Below are 26093 nucleotides of genomic sequence, written 5' to 3' on the forward strand. Positions count from 1 at the left end.
AAATATCCATGTATGTTTAAAAACATTTCAAACCTGTTTAATAAATAGTTTCTGAAAAATATGGCATTTTTTTAGCAACCCTAGTAAATCTAAATCATATACAAAAATGAATGATATCCCTATAAAAACTTACCTTTAAAAAAAGGTAAAAAAAGGCGCCTAGTATGGGCACGCCAGTAGTGAAAAATTACCCATTGCAAACCCATGTGTAGAATCGTATGAAAAATGAGTCATTGCAAATCCATGTAGAATTGTAATATAAAAAATTACCTATTGCAAACCCATGTAGAGTCATATGAAAAATTATCCATTGCAAACTCATGTAGATCGTACTACAAAAGTAATAATATAAAAAAAAATTGCGCGCCAAGTGAAAGTAGAAACTTTTGTACTAGTGGAAAATTTAAGTTGCAAACCTATAGAGTCGTATAATGAACCAGTGAAAAATTTAAGTTGCAAACCCATGTAGAATAGTATAAAAATTAAAAAATTATTAAAATTAATACAAATAAAAAAAAATTAAAAAATTTTAATTAAAAAAACTAGGCACTGCTAAATTAAACAATATGCTAAAATTAATTTTGAAATTTAGCAATGCCTAGTTTTTTAAATTAAACTTTTTTAATTTTTTTTTATTTGTATTAATTTTAATAATTTTTTAATTTTTATACTATTCTACATGGGTTTGCAACTTAAATTTTTCACTGGTTCATTATACGACTCTATAGGTTTGCAACTTAAATTTTCCACTAGTACAAAAGTTTCTACTTTCACTTGGCGCGCAATTTTTTTTTATATTATTACTTTTGTAGTACGATCTACATGGGTTTGCAATGGATAATTTTTCATATGATTCTACATGGGTTTGCAATAGGTAATTTTTTATATTACAATTCTACATGGGTTTGCAATGACTGATTTTTCATACGATTCTACACATGGGTTTGCAATGGGTAATTTTTCATTACTGGCGTGCCCATACTAGGCGCCTTTTTTTACCTTTTTTTTTAAGGTAAGTTTTTATAGGGTAATTTAATCGTCGATTAAAGTTAATCGGAGTTGGTCGAAGTGGCCCTAAGAGAGAGAAAGAGAGAGAGAGAGAGAGAGAGAGAGAGAGAGAGAGAGAGATCGGGATACTAATGTTTTTTTTTTAGACTGATAGTAGTGATGAGCAACTTAATGTTGCATTGGAAAATGTGATGTTAAAGGCGGAAATGCAGGACTTGCAGCGGCAACTGGCTGCTGCTTTGGCCAGACAACCATCACAGCCTGCAGTGATGGCTGACAAGGTTAATAATAATAAGCAACAGCAATCACAGCCTGTAATAGTGGCTGTGGACAATCTACAGCATCAACACACAGTACCAAAAGATGATGTTACTACTACATTGCAACGTAAGTATGAATGAATAAATAATAAATAATATATCTAAATATATAAATATATACATATATATATATACTTTTTTTACAGTGAAATCACAGCCTGCAATAGTGGCTGTGGATAATCCATAGCTTCAACACACAGTATCAAAAGATGATGTTACTACTACATTGCAACGTAAGTATGAATGAATAAATAATAAATAATATATCTAAATATATATATATACATATATATTGCGACGACTTTTTCTTCCGACTCGACTAAGAGTCGGAAGAACGGATCTTGGCCGTCATCAAAACACAGGGGTTTTTAATGTTTCACGCGGCGGGAACTAAGATCGTGGTCGTTCCGCGCGTACCGCAGCAGAACGCCAGCCGTGATATTCGCGAGAGACTAGTTTTGGGCGTCAGACGCGGTCTTTCACGCGTCAAACCACAAATCGCGAAACAAACGCAAAATTTTGGCCGGGAATCCCGCTACGGGCTGACTAGCTCGCCTAATGGCAAAGGGGCAGGGTGTGGTTGCCGAAATTACTCTAGCGAAATTATGAGGGACACAGAAATGACGACACAGACGTTTAATTTGACAGTACTAAAGAAAAGCAGTACGCGATTTAGTTAAGCAAAACTAAATGATGAAGTTTATTACAAACAAAAAAAATAGAATTAAATATTGGCGAAAAATAGGACTTCCGTTTCCGGTTTGTTAAGCGTGACACGTGTGTATGTGGAAGAGGCGATTAAAGGTGAAAGAGGAGCGATCTAGAGGAGTGGAAGAAGAGAGGTGTGTGTGGGTGAGAGTGGAGGTGAGAGAGTGTATGAGAGAGTGATGGTGGAGTGGGAGAGGGAAGGTGAAGGGGTGAAAAAGATAATAAGAGGTTGGGAGCTGAGAGAGAGAGAGCACGGAGCATAGAATGGTAGCGCGAGGCGGAGCGACAGCAGCGCCAACAGTGACAGGCACGGAGCAAAGAAAATAGATAGAAGGGAAAATAAAGTCATAGAATAAAAAGTCAGAGAAGGGAAATAAGTAGTAGAGAGATAGGTAGGATGGATATAGGAGGGATAAAGCAGCCAAAGGAAAGGAAAGGTAGTGCAGGAGATATAACAGAATATCTGAAGAAAAAGAGGGATAGAGCTGAGAGTGGGAACGGGGAGGAGAGTGTTTTCAGATCTAGCAAAATAGTATGGTGATCGCCGCAGAGGGAGGAGGGAAAGGGGGAGGAATGGGAGAGGAAATTGAGAGAGGAAGTGAGAAAAGACATAGCGACAGGGATAAAAATTTTAGGAGAAGAGATAAGGGAGGATATAAAAGGAATAAAAGATAATATAACAAGACAGGGGGAAGGAATGTTAGGGGAAATGAAAAAGATAAGGGAAGAGTTTAGAGAGAGGGAGAAAAAATGGGAGGAAGAGAGAAGGGAGATGAGAGAAACAATCAAAAACTTGGAAAGAAAATTAGAAAAGTTGATGAAGGAGGGTGAAGAGAGGGAAATAGAAGGGGGGAAGAACGAAATGGGAAAGGGGAGAGAAGGTGGGGCAGAATCAAGAATAAGGATAATAGAGAGGAAGATAGAATGGAAGGAAAGAGAGGATAGAAAGAAAAATATAGTAATTAGGAGAGTGGAAATGGAAAGGGGGGGGGGTAAGAAGGGGGGTAGAAAAGGTAATAGAAAAATTAGGAGTAGACATAAAAATAGAGAATATTAGGAAGGTAGGGATAACAAGGGAGGGAGAGAGGGGAATGGCGGTAGTGACATTGAGGAGCATTGAGCAGAAAAGACAAGTGATGGAGAATAAGAAAAAGCTGAGAGGGAGAGAGGAAAGGATAGAAGAGGATTTAACATGGGAGGAAAGAAAGATTAGATGGAAGTTAAGAGAGATGGCTAGGAGAGAGGAAGGGGAGGGCAGGAGAGTACGGATAGGCTTGGGGGGACTACAAATAGACGGTAAATGGTGGAAATGGAGCGAGGGAGAGGAAGTTTTGAAGAATGAGGAAGGAGAAGTGAAGAATTTAGGGATGAGAAGGGATAAACAGGGGGATTAAAGGAGAAGGAAGTGGAGAGGGAGATAACAATAGGGAGAGGAAAGGAGGGAGGGAGAAACAGAGGAGAAGAAGGAGAGGTGAGGGAGGGGGAAAGAAAGGAAAAGAGAATGGGATATTATAGTCCTTATGGAAACATGGGTGGAGGAGAAAGGATGGAAGAAAGTTAAAAGTTGGTTACCGAAGGGTTTTAAGTGGGGAATACAATACGCGAGTAGGAAGAACAAAAAAGGGAGAGCAATGGGGGGATGATAATGGGGATAAAAAGGAAGGGGGAAATAGAAGTGGGAGAAATCGAAATAAGAGAAGAGGGGATGATGACGGGAAAGTGGAAAGTGGGAAAGGAGGAATGGAGAATAGTGGGGGTATATGTTAATGAAGATTTAGAGAAAAAGATAGAGGGATTAAAGAAATGGTTGGAAAAAAGAGAGGAGGAAGGTAAGAGAATAATAATAGGAGATTTTAATGCGAGGACTGGAGAATTGGGGGGAAAGGTAAATATGGGGGAGGAAGAAGGAACGATGAAGACTAGGAATTCTAAAGACAAGAAAAACAATAGGGAAGGGAGGAGGTTAGTGGAGGTGCTAGAAGAAACGGGATGGAGCATTTTAAACGGGAATGTAAAGGGAGATGAAGATGAAGAATACACGTTGTGACGTGACAGTTTCGTTCGGGTAACTTGTCCGTCACAAGGGTTGCCAGACCCGCCCGGGGGTGATTTTGGGACCTCTGCTCTCTCTAAAATAAGAAAGAGAGAGAGCGATTCGAGCGCGGAATCGGACGCGATTCCGCCGCTGTGCGTTTCGATTGCGTGCTGCCGTAGCTGTTAAGATTTCTGGCGATTGCTGCAGCAGCTATTAGCGAAATTAGCGAAGGTCGAGGGAGAAGCGACGACATCTCATCCGGAGGAAAAGCGGCATAAGGGGAAGAAACAGGACGAGGGGAGGCCACGCCTTACGGAACACGCTAGGTGAGATGGCTATTAAACTATCATGACCTTAAATACTTTTCGGGACAGTAGTTGCCACGTAAAATTGATATCCATCTCCTCTTCCCTAGGGATCGAGAGCTGAGGAAAAGGGGAAGGCCACTCCGCGCGAGAAGTGCGCAGGAGCCCCGTCACGGAGTTACGGCAAGGAACCCGATGGCATGCCCGGCGCCCGGACCCGGATGCGATCCACGATCGATTAAGGACTCGCGGCGGACGACATCCGGTGTCCAAGGCGACCGGAATCGGGCCCCCCGTAAGCTGCCGCAAGATTTTCCCGCCCGTATCCTACGGGAATGGAGGAACGACCCCGGAAAAGAAAAGAGCGCGGAAGCGAAGGGCCGCCGCAACGACCGCGGGGATCCTCCGGGCCGCCTCACGGCCCTGATTACGGGAGGATTACTCTGAGGTTGGAAAATTTGTACGGTTCATATTGTGTATCGCGATTACATGTTTCCCGTTAGCTGTCGTATATAATTCGTAAGATCGGTGAGCTCGTAAATTCGTATTTTGCGCGGGTACTTTGGAACTTGTTTAGCGTATAATGAACGAAGGGCGGTATGCGAAATGGACCTGACCCTCCGTTCGGTTGTAATTAGCGCGAGCGAGAAGTCCCGGATTCGATACTCACGCGGGTAGCAACGACTGAGCGGATCACGTGCGCGGCGCGTGGACGTTGATATCCCGGCGTGCGACCTTAAGTTTTATTGTATCGAATTTCGGGCGGTGCAAGCGGCTTACGCGTGTTTCTACTACGACGATATCCGTATGTGAATATCCCGAGGTGACTCGAATAATAGTACTTATGTCAAATTATATTCAACGGTCTCCTATGTCGACCGAATGTCTGTTTGTCATTATATCATATATTGAATTTGTATTGTTCTGGTTTTTATTAGTACTCATGTTTTTAATACTCTTTCTTATTATTTACTTTCTTTTACTTGCGTAAATATACTCATGAAAACCCAGCAACTTTGCCCTGTTATTCCCCTTCTTTCGCTGTCGCAAAGCGAACCCTTGCCGTCGGCCGAGCTGCCGCGCCCTTGATCGTCGCGATCTCTTGGCGGGTATTGGATCGAGCGTGCCGGATTCGAGACGGACGCGGCGACCGCGCCGCGGAGTTCCGGTGAGTAGCGGTACGGTTTCCCGTACCTGGCGCCCATTCCAGTTAGATAGAGTTTTGATTATTAAACCCGCACGCTCGATGGCCCGAATGCTCCGAGAGATCGTGTCGAAGGAATCTCCGCGAAAATAACGATAATTATAATTAAATTTATCGGTTATAACGTATACGGGAAGTAGAGGAAATACGGTGATAGATTATATATTAGGTAATGAAGGACTACGGGAAAGAATAGAAAGACTAGAAATAGGAGAGGATATTGACTCGGATCATCACCCAGTAATTTGTTGGATAAGGGAAGAAGGTAAATGGGAAAAGGGAAAGAGTAAAAGGCAAGGGGGCAAAAGGGGGATATGGGATGAGAAAGGGAGAGAGAAATTAAGGAGGGAAATAGGAGGGATAGACATAGGAGAGAACGAAAGGGGGGTGGGAGAAGAAATAGAGAAAATGAATGAAAGAATAAAGAAAGCTTTAGAAGAGTGTAGGAAAGGAGATGATAGAAGAAAGAGAAAGAGAGAGGGATGGTGGGATAAGGAATGTGAGGAGGAGAAGAAAAAAGTGAGACAGAAGTTGAGAAGAGAGAGGAAAGGGGTAGAAGGGTGGGGAAGTTATAGAGAAGAATAGAGAAAGTATAGGGAGATGTGTGAAAGGAAAAAGAAGGAGGAGGGAGAAAGATTAATAAGGGAGGCAGGAGAAGCGAGAACAGAAAGCAAGGTATGGGAGATAGTAAATAGGGAGAGGAGGAAAACGAGAGGAATAGAAGAAGGGATACAGATGAGGGAATGGAAGGAACATTTTATGGAACTGTTAGGAGGGGTAGAGGAGAGAGTTCTGAAAGGAAAAGAGAGAGGAAATAGAAGAGGACAGGAAAGAGACATAAAATGGGAGGAAGTTAACAAAGTTATAAATAAATTAAAGTTAAATAAGGCAGTAGGCTTAGACGGAATACCAAATGAGGTCTGGAGATATGGAGGAGAAGAAATAAGAAAATGGGCCTGGGAGATTTGTAATAGAGTATGGAGGGGAGAGGGGTGGCCAGAGGGATGGAAGGAAGGGATAATAGCGCCGATAGTGAAAAAAGGGGAAGGAGATAAGGTTACGGACTACAGGGAGTTACACTCATGTCGACGCTGTATAAGATATACACATCGATTCTGACGGAAAGGTTAAGGGAAGAAGTAGAAGAAAAGGGGATAATACCGGAAAATCAGACAGGTTTTAGAAAGGGAAAGGGGATAATGGACAATGCATATGTATTGAATTATTTAGCGCAAAGGCAGATTTACAGGGGAAAAAGAAGATGATAAGCGTGTTTATAGACTTAAAAGCAGCCTTTGATTCGGTAGACAGGGAGGTGCTAATAAGAACTCTAAGGGAGAGAGGGTTTAGAGAGGGGTTGATAGAGAGAATAGAGGAGATATTAAGGGAGACAAAGAGTAGAATAAGGATAGGAGAAGAGGTAGGTGGAGAATTTTGGACGGGGAGTAAGACAGGGATGTCCGTTAAGTCCGTTGTTATTTAATATTGTGATTGCAGACTTGGAAGAGGATATGGCTAGGGGGAGATGGGGAGGGGTTAAACTGGAAGAAGGGAAGATATATTCGATGGCATATGCGGACGATATGGTACTATTGGCGGAAGAGGAAGATGGGATGAAGGCAATGTTAGCAAGAATGGAAAGATACATTGATAAAAAGAGGCTGGAGGTGAATGTGATGAAAACGAAGATAATGGTATTTAGAAAGGGAGGGGGTAGAAGAAAAAGAATATGGTGGATGTGGAAAGGGAAGGAGATAGAGGAGGTTAAAGAGATAAAATACTTAGGATATGTTTTTCAATCGAATGGCAGACAAGAGGGACACATAAAAGACAGAGTAAGAAAGGCAATGAGAATTATGGGACAAGTGTGGAGCATAGGGAAAAGGAAATTTGGGAAAGACGTAAGAAAAAGGATATGGTTGTTTGATGCGCTGGTCTGGACGGTGTTAAGTTACGGAGCCGAGATTTAGGGATGGAAGGAAAGGGAAAAAATAGAAAGAGTAGAAGAAAGATTTTTAAAATGGATACTAGGAGTAGATAGGAGTACACCCGGATATATGGTAAGGGAAGAACTAAAGAGGAATAAACTTAGAGGTAGAGCAGCGAGAAGGGCATGGAACTTCGAGAAGAAATTAGAGGAAGGAAAAGGAGGTAAATTGGCGAAGGAGTGTTTGGAAGAAATTAAGAAAAGGATAGAGAAGGGTAGAAGGATATCAGACTGGGAAAAGGAAAGGGAGGAATTTTTCAAAAGAAAAGGTTTAGAAGAATTAGCGTGGAAAAGGGAAGGAGGGGAAGGAATGATAGGGTATGAAATAGTAGAAAGGAAAGAGAAGGAGGGCCAGAGGGAGGAAAGGAGGGAAAAATTAGAAGAATCGAAATTTAATAAATGGTATAAGAGAATAAGGAGTGAGGGAACCAGAGTACCTGAAAAAGGGATGGTCGGAGATGAGATGGGGAAGGGTGACAAGATTCAGGTTAGGCAATGAAATAAGAGAAAGCAGGTATTGGGAAAGTGAGGAGAAAAAGGAATGCAGAATATGCGGTAGAGAGAGAGAGACATGGGAACATGTATGGAAAGGATGTGGGAGAGGAGATGAAGGGAAAGAAGAAAGTTGGCAAGAGGCAGTAGAAAGAATATTAGGAGAGGAAGGGAAAGGGGAAGAATGGATGAAAGAAGTGTTGAAAGGAAGGGGGGAGGGATAGAGGAGAGGGAGAGAGAGAGAGAGAGAGAGAGTGAGAGGAGGGGAAGAGCTGAGAAAAGGAGAGAAACGGAATGGCACGAGGAAAACCGGAAGCGGAGGTCCAAACTAGGCTAAGATAGAGAAGGGTTATAGCGTGTGTGTATAGGCAGGCTAAGAAAAGAGTAGGATAAGTAATATAAGTAGAGTGTAAATAGAATAAGTAAGTAGAATAAGGTAGGATAAGAGATAAATGTACGCTAAGAGAGGCAATGAATTGTAACCCCTTTGGGGAATCAATAAAGGCATATCTAAATCTAAATCTATTGGCGAAAAATATAATAATAGAGTACAATTAAGAAAGAATTGATATGATTAAATATAATTGAATGTTCGCGAACATCGAAAAATATATCTAAAGAGATTCCCGCTCGCTCTCATAATTGGCTCGCGGAGAGGCACCATGCGCGATAGACCGATTCGCGCAAAGCACGCAAAGCACGCAACGCGTCCCTCTCTACATGGCGCCCAATAACAGGCTGCCGTTACACGATGATTTTGCGATAATCCTTTAAAAATAATCGATGCCCTTTGTAAGGATCAACCTTTTTTTGTAATAAACGGAGACCCGGAGAGTTTAAGATATAGATAATCCGAGTTGTTAAAAACAGTCTCTCTCGATCCTTTCAGAAGGAGAATCAAAAGAATGCCTCGTCGATATATAAAGATTGAAATCCGTTGCTAGCGGGATTCAAGTTTAAACTAACTTTCAAAAGTGTATATCTTTTATGTTCATTAAAGAATTGTGTTGTCGCAAAAGGAAATCTTCATTCTGTGCCGGGTTTCGTCCAATCCTTATCCTTACAGTCTTCTCTCGCAAACATAAAGTTGGTCCTTCGAGCCGGATTCGTTTTTTTCTTGTGAACCAAACCGGTCCTCTACGTAGGGGAGCTTCCCCAGTGCTTCTGAGAGCATCCTCCTAAAATTGAGAAGACAAATGGATACTGACTTGAAAACGATCGTGGCCTCTGCCACCGCCCTGTATGGGAAAATCTCACGCGCGCACGACAACTTGATGAAACTAGGCTCCGCGAAGATTACTTTTGGAGCTGTTGAAGCGCGGCTTCAGTCCCTTAAGAAGAACTGGACCAAATTTGACGCCCACGACGATCTCCTGGAGCATCTGGATCAGGTCAAGAATGACGTCTATATGAAGCAAGACATACCGGCCCTCGCCGAGGAGACTTTCCTGCTGAATAAAGGCATGTTGTTGGATCTGCAGCACGACCTTCAAGCCAAGGAGCGTGCAGCTACTGCAGTACCTCCACAGCACCAAGCCGCAGCAACACCGCGCACCACGCTCCCGCGTATCCAGCTACCCCACTTTACGGGTAAATATGAGGATTGGCCTGCCTTCAGGGATCTCTTCCAATCTCTCATCGGCCGGGACCCTTCCGCTAAACCTGTGGAAAAACTTCATTATTTGAAGACGTGCCTGAAGGGAGAAGCGGACCTGCTAATTCGAAGCCTTCCAACCACGAGTGAAAACTTCGACCGAGCTTGGCAGATCCTGACGGAACATTATGAGAACAAACGACTGCTAGTGCGCTCATATCTGTCCAGGTTTACATCCTTACAAAAACTAAAGGGTGAGTCAGCTAGCGATCTTCGCAAACTTTTGCATACCGTTATGAGCACCGTCGGCTCCCTCGAGAGCATAGAGCGACAGGTGACACAAGGAGAAGATCTATTCGTCCATCTTATTATCGAACTTCTTGATTCGCGATCGCGTCGCGAGTGGGAGACGGCGATTAGCAAAACGAGCGAGCCGGCCAAGTACGTCGCGCTGCGACAATTCTTAGATCAAAGATTACAAACACTCGAGACGTTACAACCGTCGAAGGTCGAGTCCGGTACCGCGAAGGCGAGTACGAACACGAGTCATCAAGGACATATGCAACACGATCGTAAATCTGACAATAAACGAAGCCGCTGTTCCTTGTGCCATCAAGATCATTATATCATGTTTTGTCCTGATTACAAGGGGAAGTCTGCCGTCGAGAGAAAGTGACACGTCGACTCCAATAACCTCTGCTTGAACTGTCTCGGTCGACATAAATTAAATGAGTGTTCCTCCAAAAGGACTTGCTTCTCGTGTGGCGCTCGACACCACACTACACTCCACGACGCGTGCTCCGCGAATGATGTAGTGAAGACGTCGCATTCCGCTTTCCGAGTGTCCCGACCCACGCCTCCTGTGCTCCTCGCTACCGCGCGAGTTCGCGTAATCGATCGATACTTCCTGGCAGTTCGCTCGCGCACTGATCGATCAGGGCTCAGAAATATCCATTGTAGCCGAGTCTCTCGCGCAACGGCTAAAACTCTCTCGCTTACCTGCATCGGTCTCCGTTTACGGAGTCGGTGGGAAATTAACCGGCGTCGCTCGAGGCCAAGTCAATCTCGAAATCGCTCCACGCAAGGGCGGAACCTCGATAAGATGGCGGGTGTAATTCTTCCTCGCCTCACATTATACAACGGCGGCAATCAAACAGACACTCAGGCTTGACGGCATACTCACGACCTAGTGTTGGCAGACCATGAATTCCTGGCGTCAGATCCAATTGAACTTCTGCTTGGAGCAGAAGTGTATGCCGAAATCCTCCAGCAAGGACTCCGTCGAGGTGCTCTTCAGGAACCTGTGGCACAAAGGACAACGTTAGGATGGATCCTGTCGGGAGCCGTCGGGAGCCGTCGGGAGCTCCAACCCATGTCAGCATCTTCGGACTTACCACTGTAGCAAGGATGACGATTTGCCAGGCATGGTCCAGCGGTTCTGGCTTCAGGAGGAAGGGATCGTTCCGGAAATTCCCCACTCTAAGGAGGAGCAGGAAACTGAAGAGCACTTCGTCCGCACCCATTACCACCAAGAAAATGGGCGATACGTGGTGAGGCTTCCGGTTATACCGCCGCTACCGGATCTGATGGAAACAAGGCGCTCTGCGGCTCGATTGCTCGGTCAGATGGAGCGGCGATTCGCTCGTGATGACCCGTTGCGTGAGCTGTATGTGGCCTTTATGAGCGAATACGCATCATTGGGACACATGTCCCCTGCTACTTCGCCACGTCGGGGAACCGAACCATCATGCTTTCTTCCTCACCACGGTGTGATGCGCGCGATTAGTTCCACAACCAGACTTCGCGTTGTCTTCAACGAATCGTCAACGGTTACGTCCGGTGAGAGTCTTAATCGTCACCTTCGAGCTGGCCCGAACCTTCTCCCATCATTGGCGGACGTGGTGCTGCGCTGGCGAATTCATCGGTACGTGCTAACTGCCGACATCGAAAAGATGTTCCGGCAGATCCTCGTCGATCCTGCTGGCCGGCCTCTGCAACAGATCCTGTGGAGAAACGAGGGCCAAGCTGAGATGCAAGAGTATGTTCTAAACACGGTAACTTATGGATTAACTTGCGCCCCGTACCTTGCCATGCGCACTCTACGTCAGCTAGCCGATGACGAAGTCGCTCGCTTTCCAGAAGCCTCCGCAATACTACGAAGAGATGTCTATATGGATGACGTCCTCAAGGGAGCCGCTTCCCTGTCCGAAGCAAGGGACATTCGCGATCAGCTGTCGAGTCTGTGCATGGCGGGCGGGTTTCCACTCAGAAAGTGGTCGTCTAACGACCCTAGCCTCCTTTCTGATTTTACGCCGGACCACCGGTTGCAGAGGGAATTGCCTTCCTGGAAACCTCAGGATACCCACACCATGCTGGGTCTCCGCTGGCATCCGAACTTCGACGGGTTCTCATTTGCTACCAAGGCTCTAAACATGTCTATCATCACCAAAAGATCAGTTCTATCGTTGAAATCTCGCCTGTTCGACCCGCTCGGCTGGTTGGCTCCGGCGATTGTTCGGGCGAAGATTATGTTTCAATCGACATGGCTGCAGGGTATCGACTGGGACGCCCCGCTAGATGACAACAGTGCCCAATTATGGCCATGCTTCCAGGAGAATCTTACGCACCTGGAGGAAATCTGCGTTCCGCGCTACGTGCCTTTGGGACCTGCGGATGCCTCCGTCGAACTCCACGGCTTCGCAGATGCGTCCGAGCGAGCGTACGCCGCCGTTGTCTACGTGCGGACGACCATCTGCAACCAACAAATAGTTAGACTAATCATGTCAAAAACCAAGGTCGCGCCGTTAAAACAGGTTACCTTACCTCGGCTAGAACTGTGCGCGTCGACTCTACTCGTACGTTTGGCAGCCCACGTTCGGAAGATCCTCGAAATCGACCACGCCCCTGTACACCTGTGGTCGGACTCAACGATCGCCCTAGATTGGATCCGAGGCCATCCTACGCACTGGAAAACCTACGTCGCGAATCGAGTTTCTGAAATACAGACAACGATACCTGAAGCTCAGTGGCATCATCTCCCAGGATCATCGAATCCGGCTGATTGTGCCTCGCGAGGCATATCGCCAGGCGACCTAGTCACGCATGCCCTCTGGTGTCAGGGGCCGCCCTGGTTGCAGGAGAGCGATATCGCGTGGCCGGTCTCCCCTGAACGACCTACCGACGGCGAATTACCGGAAGAGCGACATCAGTTGCGCTCCGTCGCAGTCGCTCAGCGTCAAGAAGTGAATGAACCCCTCGAATTGACAAGATTTTCGGCCTGCAATAACCCGGCTGCACCCCTTTCTAGATTCGCATGGCATTCTCAGAGTCGGGGGGCGATTCAAACATTTTCTGCTATACTTTGATGAGAAGCATCCGGCGATACTGCCCAGCGCGTCACATCTCACCCGGCTAATCATCGAGGCGGCCCATCAGCGAACCTTACACGGCGGCGTTCAACTCACTCTTGGCTCTCTCCGTCAGTTGTATTGAATCCCTCGCGGTCGGTCTTTAGTGAAGACCGCGATACATCGCTGCGTCACCTGCGCCACGAGTGCTCCCATCGAGGCCCTTTCTACATACCGGGGTGGACTACGCTGGGCCAATACTGCTGAGAACGACCAAGGGTAGAGGTCATCGTTCATACAAGGGCTTCATCGCTGTCTTCGTGTGCCTCAGCACGAAGGCTGCGCACCTCGAGGTAGTATCGGATTATTCAGCCGATGCGTTTCTGGCGGCCTTTAGACGTTTTACAGCTCGTCGAGGACTTTGCCGCCACCTCTACAGCGACTGCGGCACTAATTTCGTCGGAGCCGACAATCAGCTCAGAGCTCTCTTCGCCGCTAGCGGATCCACCCAGCTCCAGATCGCCAGTCAACTGACCAACGACCAAATACAGTGGCACTTCAACCCCCCGTCAGCTCCTCATTTCGGTGGCCTGTGGGAATCCACCGTGAAATCTGTAAAGCACCATCTCCGTAGAGTAATAGGCAAGGCCACACTCACGTATGAAGAGATGAGCACTCTTCTCTCGCAAATCGAAGCGTGTCTCAACTCGAGACCCATCGTGGCACTATCAGATGATCCGGACGACCTAGCCGCGCTCACGCCTGGTCACTTCCTCGTCGGGTCAGCGCTAAATGCCCTCCCAGAGCCGAGCCTACTAGATTCAGCACCAAGCCGCTTGACACGTTGGCAGGTTCTCCAACGTATGCGCGACCACTTCTGGGAGCGGTGGTCCAGTGAAGTCATCAACTCCCTCCTGCCCCGGTCAAAGTGTAGGACCGCGACCGACGAAGTGTGAGTTGGTCGTCTATGTCTCGTGCGAAACGAAAATACACCACCCGCCCGCTAGCCGCTAGCTCGAATCACACAGATTTACCCGGGAGACGACGGTCTCGTCCGCATAGTCCTGGTGCGCACCGCTGCCACTACGTTGAAGCGCCCGATCGTTAAAATCGTGCTGTTACCAGTAAACGACTCCGACGCTCCGGCGGGACAACTCTAACAACTCGGTGCACCGCATCAACAAAAAAAAACCTCGCATTAGCAGCTAACCTAGAAACGAGCTCACCTGAGGTTCCGCTTATGTTTGCTGATATAAGCCAAATAACTTCCACCTTTAAGCATCGCTCGCTTCATCGCGTCCGCAATCAGCACTCTAAAGTGTAAACTGCATTCGGTTCAAAAATCTGCGAAATGAGAAACTACGGCGAGTGAATAGAGGTTAGACTTTGACAAGTACTACCTTCTTATGTATCCTCGTCAGCATAACTCATAGGCTCTTCTTCCATTTGCAAAAGAAGCATGCTCTTGACAAAAAACTTTTTTTTTTTTTTGTTTTATTCATTTCATCCGCTCATTGCTGTAATATATCACGCCCTCGCATTCGCAAGCCGCTCGCGATCACATACAGTCACGTGGAATGGTAGCTTGCCGCGAGTGTTACAAAGCGTATAGCTTATATATTCCATTCAACAGCTGATCCCAGGGACGGCACATGAAGTGGGAGCGAAGAGCCCCTCGGCACCCCCCCCCGTAGGTCACCACCTTGTCGTAGTGGGGGGGCTCACCCATCTCGTAGAGAGAAGGGTGCCAGAGTGACCCGTACCTAAGTCTAACTTGGGTACAACAGCTCCCTGGACTCTGGGTGTTCTTCCAGAGGCTAGGGGGGCGGGAGATAGAGTCTCCGGGTGCTGGTGGAGGGCTTGCTCTCATCCCAGCGTCCCGGGGACGGCCACTCCCGGGCCACCCGGACGTTTCGGGCTCGAGTCGGGAGGGGCGAGGAGGGGAGTGTTTTCGGGTGCTGGTTGGAGGACTTGCTCTCGTCCCAGTGTCCCGGGGGGACCACCACCGTCGCTGGGCCGCCCGGACGTTTCTGGGGCAGGGTCAGTGACGATTGGCCAGGTGCACTGCACGGTGCTGATACACCAGCACCTGGCCAAGCATTATCACTTCGGTGGTGATGCGGGTGGGACGTGGGTGCCGGGTATGACGGTGTCTGGGCCTGGGGTGTCGGATAGTCTCCCGGCACCCGCGGCGTGGCATCGGCGTAAAGCGGCGTCCCACAATTGGGGGATGATCCCTTCTGGCGAGGCGAGCGGTGGGGAAGACGTGGTCTCCCTCACTGGTGCCCTATCCCAGGGGTATCGGGACGACGAGGAGATATGCCCGGAGATATCCGGATATCCGGAAGCTTCCGGATTCGCCGCCGCGTGCCTCCCCAAGCCGCCCGGAAGTATTCCGGGTCCGTACCCGGACAAATCCTTTATTTGGACAAATCCTTTCTCGCCTTCAAACGAAGAATGAGTTTAAAATCTCATTACTAACAAAAGCGTTCCATAATGATAAAATGGGAAATGTTATTCTTGCTGTGCCTCTTAGAAAATACACCGATGTTAAAATATTGATGGATATTTCGCTCGTCATGGTCGTTTGATATACTTTAATTATTATATTATTTAAGCGTTTGTTTAAGTTAGAATTTGTACTGAGGAAGACTAAGTCGAAACGTCTACATGTTAAGAATTTACATGTTATTAATTTTAAGAGCATGATTAATTGAATATATTATATTATATTATATCTGTTTATTTGCTCGTTAGTTGGCCTTTCACTATATTCCATTATTATTATTTATTGCGTTATTTAGTCCATATTTAATGGAGGAACCCCCAGCCCCCCTCGAGAGGGAGGAAACAGTGGCGGAGGATGTCGAGATGGAGGAGTCATCCGCACCCCACCCCGCTGCTAATAGCGCCCAACTGCCGGGAATAATCAGCCAGGCGCGGGACCACAAGGAGGAGAGAGGAAGGGAAGAAAGGATGTGAGCTAGGCTGGAGGGGCTGATCGAGCGCGCAATAAACAAGCGACTTGGGGTCCCCCAGACTAGCCCGGCGAGTGGAAGGAGAAGAAGCTGAAGGGGAGCAGGGCGTTGCCGCAACCCAGCACCAAGGCAACCCCTTCAGCTTCAACCCCAGCCAAGGGGAAAGGGAAAGGAAAGGAGAAGGGCCAAGGCGTGACCACCCTCAACCCGCCAGCCAATCCTGGCAAGCCAGGGGTGGCCACACAGGCCCAGAGAAAGAAGGAAGAGGCGAGGAAAAGGGAGCCGGTTACTGCTGCTGCTGTTAACAAACAGCAACAGCAGCAGAAACAACCGACAAGGAAGACGGCCGCGGTAACGAATACCGCACAGCAACAACAGCGGAAGAAGGATCAGAAGACCACCACAAGCCCGGGGACTCAACAAGAGTCATCCTGGGCCACTGTCGTGAGCAGGAAGGCGGCGATGGCCGAGAAAAAGGCGGCCCAAAAGGCCGCCGCCTCAGCCACAGCAGCTAAGGGAGGAAAGAGAAAAATCCCTGTGATACCCACTTCGGAGCAAAAGGCCAGGAAGGAGCCAAAAACGGCCGTAGTCACGGTCACATGCCCTCCTGGCCGCTACGAAGAGGCAATGAGGGAGGCAAGGCTGAAGCTGAACCTCAATGCCATGGGCATCACGGGGGTTAAGTGCAAGAGGGCAGTTACCGGAGCCCTCATTTTTGAAGTTCCCGGTAAAGAAAGTACTAGGTTGGCGGACATTCTGGCCGTCAACCTAAGAAAGGTGTTTGCAGGCCAAAAGGAGGTGAGGGTGTGACCGGACGATGGGTCTTGAGAGTTCGGGAGTTATGTTGTTTAGGTAGTTTTCCTACCTTTAACACGGTCGCCAGTCCGTTTCTCTACACTACGGACAAGATCTCTGGATCCCCGGAATGAGAACCCCTTCACCAGATGAGTACCGCTGCTGCGTAGTCTACCTGGTTCACAGACAAGACCTCTGGATCCCCAGGATGAGAACCCCTGCTCCAGATGATCACCACTGCTACTTAGTTTACCTTGTCTCCAGACAAGACCTTTGGATCCCCAGGATGAGAACCCCTTCTGCAGATGAGCACCTTTACTGCTTCACTGCTCGCTGCTACTGCGTAGCTTCCTTTGTCAGAGACAAAGGCACAAGATGACGTCATCCAACTGTCACCTTTGTTCGTCGTATGCAATGACGCAACACTCGCGTCACACACGTTGTTAATAATTAATCGTATTAATTATTGTTTCAGAAATCACCAGGATGTGGCAGCTTCCAGTCTATGCGTCAGGACCTGTCCAGGATTCACCGAAGACGTCACCACGCACAGGATTTCGGTTTATGGATAAATAAACGAGCACTCGATTTTATATTATAAATATAAAATATTTATTTTAATAAAATATAAAATATATACTCGCTCCCTTCCAAAACAAAAATAAATTGACTCTCTACGCACAAAACAAAAGAAAAAGCTTTGCGTGTTAATTGCACGCTTATCTCCGCGACGTGAACGCGTCGGTGGTTTCAGAAGAAAGAGCCTCGATCCCTCTCTCGGCTCTCCCTTTATAGCCGTGAGCCCCCACTCCGCATGATGGCGAGCTCCTTGCGCCTGCGCCTCCTACAATCACGCATAGGCGTCTTAACTCTAAGTACATATCGTTTGCGCTTATTATATCTAACCGCTAACAGTTCAATAAACGCTTAATTGTACCGCAATTAATAATAATTAATGATTAAATAAGAACTAAATATAATATGGTTAACTTCGCAATGGTAAGTACCATTGATGGTAAGTCCGTGTCGGTAAACTTACCGACTGTGCTCGGTCGGTAAGTCGGTAAGTTTTTTAGTGTTCACTTTACAGTCGGTCACTTATCGTCCGTCGGTAAGTTGTCAGGCTCGACGTGTAAAGTCTTTTCCCTCGGGTCGGTTAGTTACCGACCGTCGGCTGTCGGTAACTTATTATCTCCTGTCACTTAGTTACCTCAGAAGAAGTCGGCAGCGGCTGACCTCTTTTCCTGGTCCCGGATCTGGCCTTTCGGGACCCCTTCAGCCGTCTTCTCTTCTTTAGACGGGCTTGGCGGCTGCTTGGCTGGCTCTTTGCTGGCTCCGGCTGTCACCATCCTCTCCACCCGGACCTGCGGTTGCAAGGGTCGACCGGGCAACTAAAATGGCCGAGCTCCGCCTCCGAGGCCTTTTTTTTGGCGCTGTGGAAACCTCATGGTACCACTCACCCCCCCCCCCGAGTAGGGGTTGAGGGTTATGTGGGACTCCTTGTCCCCCATTGCCGATCCACGTATGGATCGACGGTGGGGTCCAAGACCTACCGCACTAAAACCACAGCAGGTCCCCGAGAGGAGGATACTCTCCCCCGCAATCTTGCGGTCCTTCCCGGTTGTGACGCAGAGGGGCACCGCCTCCACGTCACGCCCTCCCAAAGAGTTTGGGGGGCGGGGTCACGGCTCGAGAGATCCCGCTCGAGCCGCCACCCCCTGCTCCCGGAACGGGGCTTCCTCTCCCTCCCTAAAGGGATGGGAGATTCGGCCGACGCTCCGGGAGCTCTTCTCCCGAGAGATCCCCCCAGAAGGGGGGGACCCCTCGCCGCAGGCAGTGGTGCTCTCCCACCGGCGCTCTAAGGCACCTGTGAGAGGGCCGCCCCTACCGCGTCCCTTCCCAGGGGGATCACGTGCAATGGGGCTCGGTGTGTCTGAGCCCCTTTGATCCCACTGTGCCCCCGGGCCGTAGTTCCCTCCCTTTGCGGGATTCGACCATCGGCCCGGGGGGCACCGCCGAGACCCTTCCCTGGGGGAGGAACTCGGCGGGGGCGGGTGCCGCCCGGCCGCAGGGCTACGCCGTGCGGCCGCCAGCCGGGCGACCCCCGCCCCCGCCCTCCTCCTAAGACAACAACGCCCTTGCAGGCCCTCCACCCTATCGCCGAGCGAGGGGAGCACCGTGCCCTCCGCCCAACCACTCCGCCCTACTGGCCTCCTTCTCCTCCGCTCTGCGGAGGTGCCCCCCTCGCCCTGCATCCCGGTATGTTTGGCCGCCTCTCTAAGAGGCGGCCCTTTCCCGGTGACATTTCTGGGGAACCTGAGTTCCCCTTCAATGTCACCTGATCTGTCGTTGTTGGCGACGGGGTCTTCTCACTCTCCCTCTCTGCCCCCCGACGCCATCTCCCTCCTCATCCACGCGGGCTCTCTCCCCCCCGGCCCCCACCACGGCGGTTTCCTCGCCCAGGCAGCCAGGAGGGGTCATCCCTCTCCTCCCGGGATTCAAGGGTGAGGGGGAGCCTCCTCCCTCTCCCGCTCTCTTTCAGCCTCCTCCTTCTGCCCCATAACATTGAAACAGAAGGAGGAGACCGCTCTCCACGCGTCTTCGCTCCCGACCATCTTTGTAACGATGGCCGGGAGTGACAAATCCTCCCCTATTGTTTGAATAAGGACACGGCGCTCATCTGCCCACGCTTAGCACAAAATTCCAGCGTGTGCTGCGCCGTGTCCCTGTCCTCGTCGCAGTGATGGCACTGCGTGGTGCGCTCCTTACCTATCTTACACAGGTATTCGCCGAAACATCCATGTCCGGCGAACACCTGCGTAAGGTGAAACGACATCCAGCCGTGAGACCTGTCCACCCACTCTTCTAACACAGGCCTCACGGCCCCGACGACTCTCCTTCCCGAATTGGATGGGGGGTGTTTTCCAGACATCCCCCCATTCCTCAATCATTCGTCGGGCTTGCGCTCTGATGATGCCCCGGACCCTCTCAGTTATTCTGAAGCCCGTCCCACGGAGCTCCTTGATTCTTTCGTACGCCCTTTTATAGGCGTACGCTTGGAGCTCCATGGGAGGCAGTCCCGCCAGGGCCGAGGCCGCTACATGCGACACCGTGCGATAACCGCGGATGGCCACTCTCCGTTGTATTTGACGGAGGACGTCCCTAATACGTCGCGTGGCCACCGCCTCGTCCGCCCACACCGGTGACCCATACAGGGTCACCGAGTTCACCACGGCCGCATACAGCCTTCTTACCCGGTCGTCTGGCCCGCCAAGATTGGGCAGTAGGCGGCTGAGTGCCGCCGCTATTCCGTTGGCTTTTTCGGGCAGACGACCGAAATGTTCGTCAAAGCGCCAAGTTCCGTCCAGCCATAGGCCCAAATATTTAATATTTGGCCCCAGCCGAACGGGGATGCCGTCCACGATAACGTGGGCCCCTGGTGGCTTCCCCCGGGAGCCATCATGGAAATAGATGGCCTCCGTTTTATGGGGAGCCACCTTCAAGCCCAGTCCCTTTATTGAGCGCACCACGCAGGCCACCGCTAAATTCGCCTTCCTCCTCGCGTCCCCCCGTCGTTCCCCCCGGCCAGGACTATTGTGTCGTCTGCATAGCAGACGACACGGCAGCCGGGAGGAGGGCAGAACGGAGCACTTTGTCATACGTGATGTCCCACAGCAATGGGCCCAAAACTGACCCCTGTGGGATACCACATGACACCTTCCTTCCGCGTTGAGCACCGGTTTTGTCCCGGTACTCTAGGCTTCGTTCTCTGAAGTAGGCCTTTACGACCTCCACGAGGTATGGAGGGGCGCGCCATGATCCTCAAGGGCGCCCCTCACCTTTCCCCAGGGCAGGGTGTTAAATGCGTTGGTTATATCCAACGATACACCAACCACCACCCTGCCCTCTTCAGCTTCGGATTCCGCGAACGAGCGGACGCGTAGAATCGCGTCCGTCGTGGATTTATTTTCGCGGAATCCGAACTGGTCCTCGTGGAGGTCCGGCCCCACTTCCCTCATCTGCCTGACGAGTCGGTCGGCTATTACTCGCTCGAAGATCTTGCCGACCTCATCGAGCAGGCAGATGGGCCTATACGCGGAAGGTGCTCCATCTGTTCTGCCCCCTTTAGGGATAAGGACTAACTTAGCCTTACCCCAGACTGGGGGGAACTCTCCTGCCTTGAGGCAGTCGGTATACAGCCTCTTTATTGGCCCTGACAGGTGCGTCATGGCATATAGCCAGACCCTTCCGAGAATGCCATCAGGCCCCGGGGCTTTGTTGCCCCGGGCTCTGAGTCTCTTGGCAATCCCGGCCAGTTCGGCACTGGACACTTCGTATTCCTCCTCCCACGCGACGGGTTCCCTTATATGTAGTTCGGGAACCCTGTCGCATTGTGGGAAGAGGGTCGATAGAATGTTTTCTAATACTTCAGTGTCCAGTGCCTCCGTCACGGGGGGGCGTCCATCTTCGCAGTTTTTTCATAACTGCCATGTATGGACGCCCCAAGGGTCCGCATTGAGGCCCTGGAGCTGTTCGTCCCAGGACCTCGCCTTTGACGCTCTGATGGCGGCGCTCAGGGTGTTACGAGCTGATCTGTAACGCTCGAGCGCCTCTGCCACGCCCTCGTCATCGTCGCCGACACCTCTCCTTCTCCTTCTCTTAAAGCGGCGTCTGGCCTGGACGGAGGTGCGTCTCAAGTCCGCAATCTCCTCCGTCCACCAGTACGCCGCTCTTTGCGACCTCAGCTTGACTCGGGGCATGGAGATGTCACAAGCATCCCTCATGGTTTCCCCGAGCCATGCCACCTGGTCCTCTATCCCTTGCGGTCCTTCTGCACCGGGCCAGGTGGCTGAGAGTATGGCTGCCATCAACCTGTCAGGGTCCAATTTAGCTAGGGCCCACCTTTTGGGCGGGTCCCCCCTTTGGGCGCGGTTCAGCACCCTCTCCTCTTCCATCACCCGCCAGTCCTCAATCCTGTCCGCCGCATGGGGAGATGCCCATGTTAAATCCACTCCCCCTGCGGCCTGACTAGGGTGCTGCTCGTCCCCTGATTAATGATACAGAGGCCGAGTACCGCTGCCCAATCTTCCAGGATCCTGCCTTTGCGGTCTGTTCGCCGGGAGCCCCAATGCGCCGATTTGGCATTAAAGTCCCCGGCGACCACAATAGGTTCGGGGAGTCTCCTTTGGACGACGAGTGAGATCTCGTCGAGGATATCCCCGAACGTGGCAGAGTCCACACTGGGGGGGATGTAACACCCGATTACCCACAGTGGGCCCCACTCTACGGCTGTATACCCGCGCCCACCTCCAATCTTCGTGCATGGGGGAGAGCCTGTCTCCATTCTACAAGTGATCGCGACCGAGCCGTTGTCGTTCGTGGTCCAGCACGGATTATCCGCTGGGACACGATACGGCTCAGCCGCGATCCCAACTCCGCATCTCCACTGCCCCAGAGTGTGCAAGAATAAGTCTTGTGCCCTGGCGCAGTGGTTCAGGTTCGCCTGAAGGAGGCCTATTTTTTTCGCCATAACTGGCGATGCTTAAGCCTCCTCCATGACTACTTCCACGAGCTCACTACTTTGAGCTACGGGCGTGTCCGCTCCCTCCTTCTTCGCCTTATTGGAGGCGCCCCTTACCCTACGCTTACGTTGGGGTTTGGGCGCCTCCTTTGTCTGGCCTTGGGCGAGCCCGGGGGAGGCAACGCCATCCCCGGAGCCACCCTCGGCCCCTCCTCTCTCCTCTCCCATTGTGCTTTTGAAAAGCCTGGGGGAGGCTACGCCATCCCCGTAGCCCCCCTTGGCTCCTCCTCCCTTCGCCACCGAGGCCTGGAGGTCTCAACCACCCCCCGAGAAATAACCGCTGCGATAGCGGAGAACGGGGGGTGTGAGGCCGAAGAGATAAAGGTAGGGGACATCCATATGTTCCCCAATGGAATGAGTACGGCGTGGGTGAGATGCCCCCTATTAGCGCCCAACAAAATAGTGGCCGCAGGCAGGATGCAAATAGGATGGGCGCTGGTTGGGGCGCAGCTGCTGGAAAACAGGCCCCTCCAATGCTACAAGTGTTTGGAGGGGGGCCATGTGAGGCAACGGTGCCCCAACAGCGTCGATAGGAGCGGGCTCTGCTACAGGTGCGGAAAGGAGGGCCATGAAGCTAAGAGCTGCAGGGAGGTTGCACACTGCGCAGTGTGCAAAGCAAGAAACCTCCCTGCAAATCGCTCGGGAGGAAAGGCGTGCCCTACCGTACAGAAGGGCACGAGGGGGCTGGCTCTAAACCGAATGAGCAAGAGCCAGCCCGCCCCTCCCGCGGCGGAAAGGGAAGAGGCTGGAAGGTCCTCATCCGCGGCGGGCAGAGCCCCCACTCCTCTCCCCACGCAAGAAAGGAGAAAGGCGGAGAAAAAAGATTATCCTCCCGCAGCGGGCGGTAATAAGCGCAGGAGGCTGCGAGAGGATATCGGTGATAAAGACTCCGCCTCCGACATGGAGGTGGAGAGGAAAAAGGGCCCCGAGAGTGGCCGGGATGACCTGTAGAGTCATACAGGCAAACCTGAACCACTCCGGGGCGGCGCAGAATCTCCTCGTCGATCAGACGATGGCCGAGGAGGACTGCGGTCTGGGGATCCTCTCGGAACCATATAACGTCCGAGAGGGCCCCAGATGGGCGGTCAGCCAAGACGGCACGGCGTCCATCGTCTGGAGGGGTGCCGCGAACTCCCCTCCCATAGAGCCGTACGCCAAAGGGAGGGGATTCGTGGCGGTCCTCTGGGAGCCCACCGCGATTGTAAGTGTCTACTTGCCTCCGAGCCTGAACAGGCAAAGTTATGCCAACAGGCTGGAGGAGGTAGGTAGACAAGTAAGGGGCCTCTCTCCACGCCCCACAATAATCGCGGGTGACTTCAACGCTAAGTAAGGCGTTTGGTGGTCCCCGCGGCGGGACCGGAGAGGGGACCTTGTGTTGGATTGGGCGGCGGACCACGGTCTGAACATCATAAATTCTGGTGCACAAAACACGTGCGTCAGAATGCGGGGGGGCTCCATCGTCGACTTGACGTGGGCAAACCCCCCCGCTCAACGGCTAATCAGCCGTTGGAGGGTGACGGCGGAGAGAGAGACTCTATCTGACCACCAACAGATAGAGTTCTCCGTCGCTACCACCGCGGGGCGGACCGTGGCTCGCCGCCAAGAAAGGAAAAGGAAGGAGAAGCGGTGGGTCCTGAAGAAACTTGATGGGGAGACGTTTATGACTTCGATCCACTGTGCCCTCATGACTAGAGAGAGGACACAGGGGATCGAAGTCTGGAAGGCAACCTAGGCTGGATCCTCGGCACTATGGAGGCGGCATGTGACGCCTCCATGCCCAGGTCCAACCCCCGGCCACTAAAAAAGGCCTATTGGTGGTCGGAAGACCTAGCGGATCTGCGGAGGAAGCTGATACGCAGTAAAAGGCGTGTCGGCCGACTCCGCAGACGAGAAGGAAGCGAAGACGCATGGAGGGAGTACAGGTCCCTCAGTGATGAGCTCCGCCGTGAGATACGGGCGGCAAGGGCGAGGTCCTGGGGGGAGTTACTTTTCTCTTTGGACAAAGATCCGTGGGGACGCCCCTACAAGATGGTGCTTGGGAAACTCAAGCAGGGCGCGTCCCCAGTGACGGAGTCAGCGGATCCCCTCCTCGTCCAACAGATTATAAACATTCTATTCCCCGTAATGGAAGACGGTCTTAACGACCCAATTCCAGAGCGGGAAGTGGAGTGGGACGAGGAGGAGATGCATGTCTCGAGAGGAGAGCTGAGGGACGTCGTCAGAAAGATTAAGCCCGGCAAAGCGCCGGGCCCTGACGGCGTCCTAGGGAGGGCATGGAGCCTCGCCCATAGGGAGCTCAATAGGGATGCCGTCAAAATTCGAGATTTCGAGAATCTCCTCTTGTCTCGTCTCGAATTCGAGACAAGATCGAGACGAGATTTTTCTGTTGAGATTTCAAGACAAGACAAGAGTTTACATTCGAGATTCTCGAAAATCTCGAGTCTTGAAAATTATTGAAATTTGTCTATATTTTCGTAAAATATTTCCCAGCTTATAGAAAATGTTGATTCAAATCGATATTTATTCCTATTATATATATATATATCAATTTAATATATAACACTGTCCCCGACAAAATTTAACTTTTTTTTCTCGTTTGCTTGTGGTATGTCATTTCTGAAGATTTTTGGTCATATCTTAATAAATATATAAACAATTTTTTTCTTAGAATAATAAATAAGTCACTCTTTCATATTAATAAATCACTTTATTGCACTAATTATAAGTATTTAAAACGCAGCAAAAAGATAAAATAGATCAGTAAAACAGCTTTGGTTTAACGCACGAAGAAGTATTCGCTATTCGCCAAATAAGATTTTAGAAATTAAACATGTAGCCCATGAATTTAAACAAAGTAGATATCTCGCCGATTCCTCGCATAATCTATTTCTTTGTTTAGTTATAATTAGCCCTGTTACAGAGAATAATCTCTCTGATGGAACGGATGTTGCGCAAATACTCAAAAAGTCTTTCGCCATTTCAGATAGACATGGATACACATGGGTGTGCTTTGATCACCATTCTAAAATATCTTCATTTTTATCTGCTCTTTTACAATTCAAATATTCATTAATTTCTTTATTCCAATCATTGTCATTTGAAGCTGAATTGTTCTCATACAGTGAATGTATATCAATTGTATCTGGATCAGAATTAAATGTTGCATTGGTTAAATCTGGAGAATAACTTTGTTCGGAAGATATTTTAAAGTAATTTTCTTTATATATTTTTTTGAATTTTTCCAACGATTGACTTAGCAACTCTTTTCCCCAATTAGTTAAATTAAATGTTTCTAATTTATGTCTAGGATCTAAGAGTAATACAATGCAATAAATCCAATTTGTCTTATTATAATATTTAATTAATTTATCCCTTGCTGCTTGAAATGCCAAAAGCAAATTTTCATCGGTTCCACATCTGTCTTCTTTATGATTTAATAATTGCATCATATTGTCTATTTTATCTAGTAGCATATTAAATGCTACTATGACTAGCGGCAAAGTAGCATACTTGTCTCCTCCAAGAAGAGTGGAAACTAATTTAAAATTTTTTAAAAATACGCTAATCTGTTTTAATAAGTACCATTCATCGTCTGTTAACAGAAAACGTTCAATGTTCATATCATTACTAGTGCTACAAAGTGCATTCAGAGCTGAACACATTGATAATCCACATTCGATCATGTCGTATGTTGAATTCCAACGCGTTGCTACGTCAATTATCGGCAATAAGTACTTCG

At 49.6% G+C, this 26093-nt stretch overlaps 2 protein-coding genes across 2 annotated transcripts; one reads left to right on the forward strand and one right to left on the reverse strand.

Moving 5' to 3' along the window:
• Nucleotides 1-11077: 11077 nt before the first annotated feature.
• LOC145947988 (uncharacterized) lies at nucleotides 11078-17345 on the forward strand. The gene is made up of 5 exons (XM_083057751.1): nucleotides 11078-12980; nucleotides 13208-13952; nucleotides 15805-15937; nucleotides 16045-16721; nucleotides 17249-17345. Exons 1-5 carry the CDS (start codon nucleotides 11078-11080, stop codon nucleotides 17343-17345), a joined length of 3555 nt encoding a protein of 1184 aa, XP_082913877.1.
• Nucleotides 17346-21775: 4430 nt separating this feature from the next.
• On the reverse strand, nucleotides 21776-22303 carry LOC145947989 (uncharacterized). The gene has a single exon (XM_083057753.1). It carries the CDS (start codon nucleotides 22301-22303, stop codon nucleotides 21776-21778), a length of 528 nt encoding a protein of 175 aa, XP_082913879.1.
• Nucleotides 22304-26093: the final 3790 nt, after the last annotated feature.

The sequence above is a fragment of the Prenolepis imparis genome, unplaced genomic scaffold, assembly GCF_030444845.1.
Source record: "Prenolepis imparis isolate NDT839.2.m4 unplaced genomic scaffold, iyPreImpa1.0 SCAF_207, whole genome shotgun sequence".
Classification (NCBI taxonomy): Eukaryota; Metazoa; Arthropoda; class Insecta; order Hymenoptera; family Formicidae; genus Prenolepis; species Prenolepis imparis.

Excerpts from the sequence above, each read along its gene's own strand:
- LOC145947989 (XM_083057753.1), bottom strand. The coding sequence starts at position 22,303 with ATGGCGAAAAAAATAGGCCTCCTTCAGGCGAACCTGAACCACTGCGCC.
- LOC145947988 (XM_083057751.1), top strand. The coding sequence starts at position 11,078 with ATGGTCCAGCGGTTCTGGCTTCAGGAGGAAGGGATCGTTCCGGAAATT. Across the intron at positions 15,938-16,044 it reads TGCCGGGAATAATCAGCCAG|CCCGGCGAGTGGAAGGAGAA; the intron begins GCGCGGGACCAC and ends CCCCCAGACTAG. Across the intron at positions 16,722-17,248 it reads CCCGGTAAAGAAAGTACTAG|AAATCACCAGGATGTGGCAG; the intron begins GTTGGCGGACAT and ends TTATTGTTTCAG.